Below are 12,574 nucleotides of genomic sequence, written 5' to 3'. Positions count from 1 at the left end.
TGTATGGCTCGATAATTTACAGACCGCCGTCATAAAGCTGGAATATTGCTGAATGCGGCGTTAAACAACAAACAAACAAACAAAACTAGTATGTGTTGAGTTATGTTTTTCTAGATGTTGCATACTCAAAGACCACACTTGGAGAAGAAAGACGTGTCCGATGCTCTTCTTCCTGAAAACGTTCCAAGGAATAAGACCATCCTTCCAGGTATGAGATGTCACGTAAGAGGATGTCCTTCTGCCTATATTAGTATCAGCATCTGATGCAACTTACAACTGTGCTGTTTGTAACGTCAAATAGAATATGTATATATTGCAGGTAACAAGTCTCGACCGTATTTGTCAACACCGGTTGAAGGCTACAACAATTACATCAACGCTGTACTTCTACCGGTATGTCGACCTCACTTATTTGTGTTTTACACTCATCATTCAAGTGACCAGTAACCATCGTAGTAGTTTACATGACATAGGAACGCTGCTTTACCGACTCACAAAGAAATAATACTCATGTTCCAACTTTCAACGATTTTTTTATGTGAAGTTTGAACATATCATCCAGTTTCCTCAAAATATATATTTCCTCCACCGCCAGTCCGTGATGAGGTCCTCCATGCTGATCGCTACTCAGACGCCCATGGAGAACACCGTGGTGGACTTCTGGAGACTGGTGCACGATCATGACTGCTTCACCATTGTGTGTCTGGATGATTCACAGGTAATGTGAACACCCTACACATCTTTGCGGTTGTGGGGAAGACCCGGGTTCGATTCCCGACATGGGTACAATATGTGAAGCCCATTTCGGGTGTCCCCCGCCGTGATATTGCTGGAACATTGCTAAAAGCGGCGTTAGACCATACTCGCTCACTCACTCACTCTGTGCAGTTGTTCTCTTGTTTCACGTCATTGAATATATCATATTAATGGTGTAATGGATATTGTTATGGATGCGATTACCCAATCCCATAAACTTGGTGTCACGAAGCATTACATACGAACATGAGCTCATCTAATAGCAACTAATTTCTATAAGCTCCATACATGGATGCGACACCGACTTGCTTAATACCCTATTGCCTAATGTTGCGAATACGTGCGAAGGGGTGTCCTATGTATGAAGCGGGGTTTCACCAGGCCACTGTTTATGTAAACAAACATGGCTGTCTACTGAATAACCATCTGCGATACTGTCAGAATTGTGGAGTTGGTAAAATCACTGTAGTGATAGAGTGATAGAGTTTGCAAAAAGGGGAGGGAATCCTTTGTTGGACGAACAGAATATGGAGATGGTATTCAACTAGCAAACATACTGACACGAGTTTACCGAGCTGTCAAAGCCTCCTGGCAGGTTTCGGGTCAAGATGTTAATGACATTATCAACTTAAAAATGTTAATGCATGACGTCATCTTCAATCAATCTTCAATTTGTTCATACGAAGTCACGTTGCTATGGGACAATGGAAACCGTGTGAGATAATTAGAACGAAATGGCAAATCAGTATCAAACAAAACCTATTAAGCTCAGTGGGCAGTACTGAAATAAAATATCCTTATGCGGTCGGTGACATGGGCGTATAATTATCTGTGTCGTGTCTGGGGTCAGTGATGATTATCTATGTAGACAAACACGTATAGCATAGTGTGCCGTTTTATATTGTTGACAGTAAATATAATTACGACGTTTATCTTTCATACCAGTACCAATACCGTGTATGTGTGTGTGTGTGTGTGTGTGTGTGTGTGTGTGTGTGTGTGTGTGTGTGTGTGTGTGTGTGTGTGTGTGTGTGTGTGTTGATTATGATTATGAGATTTTTTGTATGATGTATTATGTTTTTAAGACAAATACACGTTTATGTTTGAAGGATATTGAGATAATGTATCCAAATTCCAAGGGACCTCTATCTATGGAAGCCGGACCATTTGTAATTGAACACTCAGAAGAACGAAGTATGGACAGCATTACAGAGAGGAAACTGATACTGAACAATACTAAACAGGTTCGTTGACGTAACAATGTTCCAAATAATGAGACCATATTTCAGTCAGACACAACTATGTAAATTGTAAACTATAATGCAATGTACGTTGTAAGTATAGTAGTTGAGCCAATAGTCATCTTCCCGGGGCAAGAGCGTCCACTAGCCTTTTTATCAAAGTCTTGTAGAAACTAGCCTTTGATATAGGCTAGTGAGTGGGTGAGTGAGTATGGTTTAACGCCGCTTTTAGCAATATTCCAGCAATATCACGGCGGGGACACCAGAAATAGGCTTCACACATTGTACCCATGTCGGGAATCGAACCCGGGTCTTCAGCGTGACGAGCGAACGCTTTATCCACCAGGCTACCCGACCGCCCCTGTAGGCTAGTGGACACACCTGCCTCGGGAAGAGGGCTAATAGTATAAATTGTTTTCAACACAATAACTATAATTTCATGCAATGTGATTTAGTGTACTGGGGAGTTAAACAGCTCAAACTGTAGGAACTGTGTGATTCTGGCGAACAGTGATAGATACATGTATACGTGTCATTTACCTAGTCAGATTTGGACATATGTACTCATATTATATCTACGTACGACGACGTATACTTTAACAAACATGATTCTAATACTCTTTATTATCGGTCAATATCACGAAAACATTATTACAAATCTATGCAGACCTACATGTACTTTTGTCATCAACCTTTGAACTACAGGGTTCTTGTCAGACTATCACTGTCCTGAGTCTCCAGTCGCTGTCTGTATGTCTGTCACGTGATCCGGATGGGTTGCTGGAGCTGGTCAGCAGAGTGGCCGACGTTGTCTGTGATGTCCAGCACAAGGTCCTTGTACACTGCTCGTGAGCTTCTCATGTTTACCTCTCATCTAAATAGTGTGTGTCGAAGACAAAAACACTTTAACGGGAAACTAGAAAACGATCAATGTTATATACATGTCAGCAAGGGATGTATTCCTTAACAATCATTCGTTTATCCAAAATTTCGATAATACAGACGGTATCGGCCGGTTTAACCGGGTTCCACTGTATATGTCGTACATACAAAGGGACATTTCAGAGTTTAAGAAAATAAATTCAACTTCTTAAAGCCAAATCCCATATGTAACTCTCTATTTCAGTGACGGTGCCCGGATGTGTGGGGTGTTCTGCGGTGTCCTGAACACCATCAGTCGATTGAAGCTGGACTCTGTGTTGGACATCTATCTGACCATCAGGGAGCTGCAGTTGGCCAGGCCACAGTTTATACAATCTTTCGTAAGTACAACTTGAATCTGTTGAAGCAGCACGTGTGGTCCCGCGGATTAGGGCACCGTGTGGCGAGGAGAGCCAGGATCCGCTGATGTACCGTTTCAGGCCACAGTTCACCGCAATTACCCATGGTCATTCGTGATCAGCACAATATCCGTGCTCTTGAGTTACAGCGCAGTTGTTAACGCCTACGACCTACGTCACTTTCCTATTCCTCCTACATTACGCGAACATGCCGCGACTTAAATACGATACAGTTTTCTAAGCGGCTTTGAGATCAGATCACTCACATGCTCGCATATTGTAATATGCTGTATTGTAATTCCCTTTCCTTTGTTTCCTCTCACTTACTATTTCCATGACAAGTTCCACCTCGGTTAAAAAAGGTTAGGGTTTGTTAAGATTTAATTATGTCATAAATTCTGCAACAAGGGCGGGGGATATAGCCACGTTAGTGGCAAACTCTTGTTATTATTGTTATTATAATAATATACATGTATATACTGCAGGTATCAATGTACTAGTATCTGCTCACATGCGGTTTTATTTGCTCCCCGACCAGTGGATCCGTTTATATTCTAGTTATCGTTCTCAACTCCCCGGGGAGTATACAACCCATGCTGCCTAGGGGCGCTAGAAGGTTTTACATCCACCTCCTATATCTGGTACCCATTCCCTGCTGGGTGAACAGAGGCACATTTGAACTAAGTCACTTGCCCAGGATGACACCACACGTTTTGACACTTGTGTTTCGGGTGTATGTTCGTATTCGTGTTTCCACCATCTTGTCATCAACTATCGGACGAGTGGGTTCTTTTTGAGTTCACAGGGTGTATGTACTGTATGCTGGGGGTTGTGACAACACTGTAAAGACCTGTAAATATTGTTGGTCCAAAGGCTGAATAACATTGTAATTTCCCTTCCTTTCCGATAGGCTTTGTTTCCTCTCAATATGATTTAACCTTTCATCCTCTCTTCCGTATCATACGAATGACATGCGAGTTTATATCAAAGCAGAGGACGATCAAATAGAGCAATGATACACATCCGAGTCTGGAGACCAACTGAGCATGAACTTTCACATGTTGAATGCCATGAAATATCGAATTAATTTTCAGTGAGAGAAACTAAAATCACAGCCTAAAAAGGCGGAAGATTCTATAACCCATTTTCTGTATCGAAATATGAATGCAATCTTATTGATAATAAAAAACACGAAATGTAAGTTGTTGATATGACCTGGATTAATTGTAGGCATTAAAGAATTCATTTGCCTGTCGTCTTGTTTGTCATTCCAACTGCCACTGTGCAATTTGAAACACGACATCACCGACTGTCATGTCTGATGCTGTTCGTTGTCAGCAGGAAGTAGTTCTGTAGTAGCAATGGACACTTCGGGGATGTGGTGAATTATGTTACCCCGTTTGTTTTGCAGGCTGACTACAAGTACTGCTATCACGTGGCGAGGGAATACATCTGCGGCAACAACGTCTACGCCAACATGTGACCCTGTGTTCGACGTGGTATAATAAAACATGACATCATGCAAAAGATCCGTGTTACATGTGGGATGATCTTCAATTTCATCATAATTACAGAAGTCACTTTAAAGACTCTATGCTGCAAAATGTACATTACAATAATACAGTGCAGTTATATACTAGGAATACTATTTAAAGGACCCCTGTCATTTCTGTATAATAATACAGAATACAGAATAAGAGGAACAGATTCAGTTCTGCATCAGAACTGAGGGACAACTTCAGGCTGCCACAGGAATCCGACTCATGACGTCAACGATACGAGACAGACTGAAAACTGCGGATCTGAAATCAAAATATACTTCGCGAGGAATGCGTCTGACTGTGGGACACAGGGGCTGTGCGCTGTGGTTTGTGGTCCTCGCAGAGGGCGTGATGCAGTCCACTGTCTGAGGCAGCAATGTGTGACAACTTTGCCCTGACCAGCCAAATCTCCAGACATGTCACCGATTGAACACCTTTGGGATGCTCTGGGCCGAAGGGTTCACAACCGACCTCAGCGGTATCAGAATTTGCAACAGCTTGGGCAGACCTTACAAGGAGAATGGCTAAGGATACAAAAGGAAACAATCCGGCGTTTGATATGAGTGTGCCCAGAAGATGTCGTGCCTGCATCGATGCTCATGGGGCAGGGACCAGATATTGACTTTACTATGAAGATTGAATTCCATGACGTCATTTATTTACATATCATTTCTGAATATATTGTTCAAAGTCCATATTTGTGGTCTGACCTCTATAACCTGAAACACTTTGCACATGTCAGGAACACCTATACCGCCAGGCATCCTACATGTGTCATCCACCAAAGTCAACGTCAGAGCATGTGACCCTATCACACCGTATTGTGAGTGAGTGAGCTTTGTGCCGCATATGAATTATCCCAGCCGTATCACGCCAAGTATCTTTTGTCACATCTACACGTTTCTTACAGGGTTTTGGCGCTATTTACATTGTGATGTAATATCAACATGTGACGCTAGTGTCTTATATTATGACACATATCAACGTGAGGCTAATACATTGTAACATAACGGAATATCAACATGTGACGCTAGTGTCTTATATTATGACACATATCGTCGTGAGGCTAGTACATTGCAACATAACGGAATATCAACATGTGACGCTAGTGTCTTATATTATGACACATATCGACTTGAGGCTAGTACATTGTAACATGACGGAATATCAACATGTGACGCTAGTGTCTTATATTATGACACATATCGACGTGAGGCTAGTACATTGTAACATAACGGAATATCAACATGTGACGCTAGTGTCTTATATTATGACATATATCGACGTGAGGCTAGTACATTATACCATAACGGAATATCAACATGTGACGCTAGTGTCTTATATTATCACACATATCGACGTGAGGCTAGTACATTGTAATATGACTGAATATCAACATGTGACGCTTGTGTCTTATATTATGACATATCGACGTGAGGCCAGTACATTGTAACATGACGGAATATCAACATGTGACGCTAGTGTCTTATATTATGTCACATATCAACGTGAGGCTAGTACATTGTAACATGACGGAATATCAACATGTGACGCTAGTGTCTTATATTATGACATATATCGACGTGAGGCTAGTACATTGTAACATGGCGGAATATGAACATTTGACACTAGTGTCTTATATTATGACATATATCGACGTGAGGCTAGGACATTGTAACATAACGGAATATCAACATGTGACGCTAGTGTCTTATATTATGACATATCGACGTGAGGCCAGTACATTGTAACATGACGGAATATCAACACGTGACGCTAGTGTCTTATATTATGACATATATCGACGTGAGGCTAGTACATTGTAACATGACGGAATATCAACACGTGACGCTAGTGTCTTATATTATCACACATATCGACGTGAGGCTAGTACATTGTAACATGGTGGAATATCAACATGTGACGCTAGTGTCTTATATTATCACACATATCGACGTGAGGCTAGTACATTGTAACATAACGGAATATCAACATGTGACGCTAGTGTCTTATATTATGACATATATCGACGTGAGTCTAGAACATTGTAACATAGCGGAATATCAATATGTGACGCTAGTGTCTTATATTATGACATATATCGACGTGAGGCTAGAACATTGTAACATGACTGAATATCAACATGTGACGCTAGTGTCTTATATTATGACACATATCGACGTGAGGCTAGTACATTGTAACATGACGGAATATCAACATGTGACGCTAGTGTCTTATATTATGACACTTATCGACGTGAGGCTAGTACATTGTAACATGACGGAATATCAACATGTGACGCTAGTGTCTTATATTATCACACATATCGACGTGAGGCTAGTACATTGTAACATGGCGGAATATCAACATGTGACGCTAGTGTCTTATATTATCACACATATCGACGTGAGGCTAGTACATTGTAACATGGTGGAATATCAACATGTGACGCTAGTGTCTTATATTATGACACATATCGACGTGAGGCTAGTACATTGTAACATGACGGAATATCAACATGTGACGCTAGTGTCCTATATTATGACGTATATCGACGTGAGGCTAGTACATTGTAACATGACGGAATATCAACATGTGACGCTAGTGTCTTATATTATGAAATATATCGACGTGAGGCTAGTACATTGTAACATGGCGGAATATCAACATGTGACGCTAGTGTCTTATATTATGAAATATCGACGTGAGGCTAGTACATTGTAACATGACGGAATATCAACATGTGACGCTATTGTCTTATATTATGAAACATATCGACGTGAGGCTAGTACATTGTAACATGACTGAATATCAACATGTGACGCTAGTGTCTTATATTATGACATATCGACGTGAGGCTAGTACATTGTAACATGACGGAATATGAACATGTGACGCTAGTGTCTTATATTATGAAACATATCGACGTGAGGCTAGTACATTGTAACATGACGGAATATCAACATGTGACGCTATTGTCTTATATTATGACATATATCGACGTGAGGCTAGTACATTGTAACATGACAGAATATGAACATGTGACGCTAGTGTCTTATATTATGACACATATCGACGTGAGGCTAGTACATTGTAACATGACTGAATATCAACATGTGACGCTAGTGTCTTATATTATGACATATATCGACGTGAGGCTAGAACATTGTAACATGACTGAATATCAACATGTGACGCTAGTGTCTTATATTATGACATATATCGACGTGAGGCTAGTACATTGTAACATGACAGAATATGAACATGTGACGCTAGTGTCTTATATTATCACACATATCGACGTGAGGCTAGTACATTGTAACATGACTGAATATCAACATGTGACGCTAGTGTCTTATATTATGACATATATCGACGTGAGGCTAGAACATTGTAACATGACTGAATATCAACATGTGACGCTAGTGTCTTATATTATGACACATATCGACGTGAGGCTAGAACATTGTAACATGACTGAATATCAACATGTGACGCTAGTGTCTTATATTATGACATATATCGACGTGAGGCTAGTACATTGTAACATGACGGAATATCAACATGTGACGCTAGTGTCTTATATTATGACACATATCGACTTGAGGCTAGAACATTGTAACGTGACGGAATATCAACATGTGATGCTAGTGTCTTATATTATGACATATATCGACGTGAGGCTAGTACATTGTAACATAACGGAATATCAACATGTGACGCTAGTGTCTTATATTATGACACATATCGACTTGAGGCTAGAACATTGTAACGTGACGGAATATCAACATGTGACGCTAGTGTCTTATATTATGACACATATCGACTTGAGGCTAGAACATTGTAACGTGACGGAATATCAACATGTGACGCTAGTGTCTTATATTATGACATATATCGACGTGAGGCTAGAACATTGTAACATGACTGAATATCAACATGTGACGCTAGTGTCTTATATTATGACACATATCGACGTGAGGCTAGAACATTGTAACATGGTGGAATATCAACATGTGACGCTAGTGTCTTATATTATGACATATATCGACGTGAGGCTAGTACATTGTAACATAACGGAATATCAACATGTGACGCTAGTGTCTTATATTATGACACATATCGACGTGAGGCTAGTACATTGTAACATGACGGAATATCAACATGTGACGATAGTGTCCTATATTATGACATATATCGACGTGAGGCTAGTACATTGTAACATGACGAAATATCAACATGTGACGCTAGTGTCTTATATTACGACACATATCGACGTGAGGCTAGTACATTGTAACATGACGGAATATCAACATGTGACGATAGAGTCCTATATTATGACATATATCGACGTGAGGCTAGTACATTGTAACATGACGGAATATGAACATGTGACGCTATTGTCTTATATTATGACATATATCGACGTGAGGCTAGTACATTGTAACATGACAGAATATGAACATGTGACGCTAGTGTCTTATATTATGACACATATCGACGTGAGGCTAGTACATTGTAACATGACTGAATATCAACATGTGACGCTAGTGTCTTATATTATGACATATATCGACGTGAGGCTAGAACATTGTAACATGACTGAATATCAACATGTGACGCTAGTGTCTTATATTATGACATATATCGACGTGAGGCTAGAACATTGTAACATGACTGAATATCAACATGTGACGCTAGTGTCTTATATTATGACATATCGACGTGAGGCTAGTACATTGTAACATGACGGAATATCAACATGTGACGCTAGTGTCTTATATTATGACATATATCGACGTGAGTCTAGAACATTGTAACATAGCGGAAAATCAATATGTGACGCTAGTGTCTTATATTATGACATATATCGACGTGAGGCTGCAACATTGTAACATGACTGAATATCAACATGTGACGCTAGTGTCTTATATTATGACACATATCGACGTGAGGCTAGAACATTGTAACATGACGGAATATGAACATGTGACGCTAGTGTCTTATATTATGACATATATCGACTTGAGTCTAGAACATTGTAACGTGACGGAATATCAACATGTGACGCTAGTGTCTTATATTATGACATATATCGACGTGAGGCTACAACATTGTAACATGACGGAATATGAACATGTGACGCTAGTGTCTTATATTATGAAACATATCGACGTGAGGCTAGTACATTGTAACATGACGGAATATCAACATGTGACGCTATTGTCTTATATTATGACATATATCGACGTGAGGCTAGTACATTGTAACATGACAGAATATGAACATGTGACGCTAGTGTCTTATATTATGACACATATCGACGTGAGGCTAGTACATTGTAACATGACTGAATATCAACATGTGACGCTAGTGTCTTATATTATGACATATATCGACGTGAGGCTAGAACATTGTAACATGACTGAATATCAACATGTGACGCTAGTGTCTTATATTATGACATATCGACGTGAGGCTAGTACATTGTAACATGACGGAATATCAACATGTGACGCTAGTGTCTTATATTATGACATATATCGACGTGAGTCTAGAACATTGTAACATAGCGGAAAATCAACATGTGACGCTAGTGTCTTATATTATGACATATATCGACGTGAGGCTGCAACATTGTAACATGACTGAATATCAACATGTGACGCTAGTGTCTTATATTATGACACATATCAACGTGAGGCTAGAACATTGTAACATGACGGAATATGAACATGTGACGCTAGTGTCTTATATTATGACATATATCGACTTGAGTCTAGAACATTGTAACGTGACGGAATATCAACATGTGACGCTAGTGTCTTATATTTTGACATATATCGACGTGAGGCTACAACATTGTAACATGACTGAATATCAACATGTGACGCTAGTGTCTTATATTATGACATATCGACGTGAGGCTAGGACATTGTAACATGGTGGAATATCAACATGTGACGCTAGTGTCTTATATTATGACATATCGACGTGAGGCCAGTACATTGTAACATGACGCAATATCAACATGTGACGCTAGTGTCTTATATTATGACATATATCGACGTGAGGCTACAACATTGTAACATGACTGAATATCAACATGTGACGCTAGTGTCTTATATTATGACATATATCGACGTGAGGCTAGAACATTGTAACATGACTGAATATCAACATGTGACGCTAGTGTCTTATATTATGACATATATCGACGTGAGTCTAGAACATTGTAACATAGCGGAAAATCAACATGTGACGCTAGTGTCTTATATTATGACATATATCGACGTGAGGCTGCAACATTGTAACATGACTGAATATCAACATGTGACGCTAGTGTCTTATATTATGACACATATCGACTTGAGGCTAGAACATTGTAACGTGACGGAATATCAACATGTGACGCTAGTGTCTTATATTATGACACATATCGACTTGAGGCTAGAACATTGTAACGTGACGGAATATCAACATGTGACGCTAGTGTCTTATATTATGACATATATCGACGTGAGGCTAGAACATTGTAACATGACTGAATATCAACATGTGACGCTAGTGTCTTATATTATGACACATATCGACTTGAGGCTAGAACATTGTAACGTGACGGAATATCAACATGTGACGCTAGTGTCTTATATTATGACATATATCGACGTGAGGCTAGTACATTGTAACATAACGGAATATCAACATGTGACGCTAGTGTCTTATATTATCACACATATCGACGTGAGGCTAGTACATTGTAACATGACGGAATATCAACATGTGACGATAGTGTCCTATATTATGACATATATCGACGTGAGGCTAGTACATTGTAACATGACGAAATATCAACATGTGACGCTAGTGTCTTATATTACGACACATATCGACGTGAGGCTAGTACATTGTAACATGACGGAATATCAACATGTGACGATAGAGTCCTATATTATGAGATATATCGACGTGAGGCTAGTACATTGTAACATGACGGAATATGAACATGTGACGCTATTGTCTTATATTATGACATATATCGACGTGAGGCTAGTACATTGTAACATGACTGAATATCAACATGTGACGCTAGTGTCTTATATTATGACATATATCGACGTGAGGCTAGAACATTGTAACATGACTGAATATCAACATGTGACGCTAGTGTCTTATATTATGACACATATCGACGTGAGGCTAGTACATTGTAACATGACTGAATATCAACATGTGACGCTAGTGTCTTATATTATGACATATATCGACGTGAGGCTAGAACATTGTAACATGACTGAATATGAACATGTGACGCTAGTGTCTTATATTATGACATATATCGACGTGAGGCTAGAACATTGTAACATGACTGAATATCAACATGTGACGCTAGTGTCTTATATTATGACATATCGACGTGAGGCTAGTACATTGTAACATGACGGAATATCAACATGTGACGCTAGTGTCTTATATTATGACATATATCGACGTGAGTCTAGAACATTGTAACATAGCGGAAAATCAATATGTGACGCTAGTGTCTTATATTATGACATATATCGACGTGAGGCTGCAACATTGTAACATGACTGAATATCAACATGTGACGCTAGTGTCTTATATTATGACACATATCAACGTGAGGCTAGAACATTGTAACATGACGGAATATCAACATGTGACGCTAGTGTCTTATATTATGACATATATCGACTTGAGTCTAGAACATTGTAACGTGACTGAATATCAACAT

The 12,574-nt window shown here is 39.5% G+C and overlaps 1 protein-coding gene across 1 annotated transcript in view; it reads left to right on the top strand.

Annotated features, from left to right (window-relative positions):
* LOC124110854 (receptor-type tyrosine-protein phosphatase epsilon-like) overlaps window positions 1-5,511 on the top strand; it is a 33,433-nt gene extending 27,922 nt beyond the window's left edge. Inside the window, exons 19-25 of the mRNA XM_046470313.2 lie at window positions 115-208; window positions 320-393; window positions 596-718; window positions 1,866-2,000; window positions 2,703-2,845; window positions 3,124-3,259; window positions 4,689-5,511. Of these exons, the coding sequence (XP_046326269.2) occupies window positions 115-208; window positions 320-393; window positions 596-718; window positions 1,866-2,000; window positions 2,703-2,845; window positions 3,124-3,259; window positions 4,689-4,760 (777 nt within the window). The 3' untranslated portion in view covers window positions 4,761-5,511. The remainder of the gene's footprint in view (window positions 1-114; window positions 209-319; window positions 394-595; window positions 719-1,865; window positions 2,001-2,702; window positions 2,846-3,123; window positions 3,260-4,688) is intronic.
* Window positions 5,512-12,574: the final 7,063 nt, after the last annotated feature.

The sequence above is a fragment of the Haliotis rufescens genome, unplaced genomic scaffold (genome assembly GCF_023055435.1).
Source record: "Haliotis rufescens isolate VD_foot unplaced genomic scaffold, xgHalRufe1.0.p SCAF_62, whole genome shotgun sequence".
NCBI classification, from domain to species: domain Eukaryota; kingdom Metazoa; phylum Mollusca; class Gastropoda; order Lepetellida; family Haliotidae; genus Haliotis; species Haliotis rufescens.
This window is presented reverse-complemented; position numbering and strand designations above follow the sequence as displayed.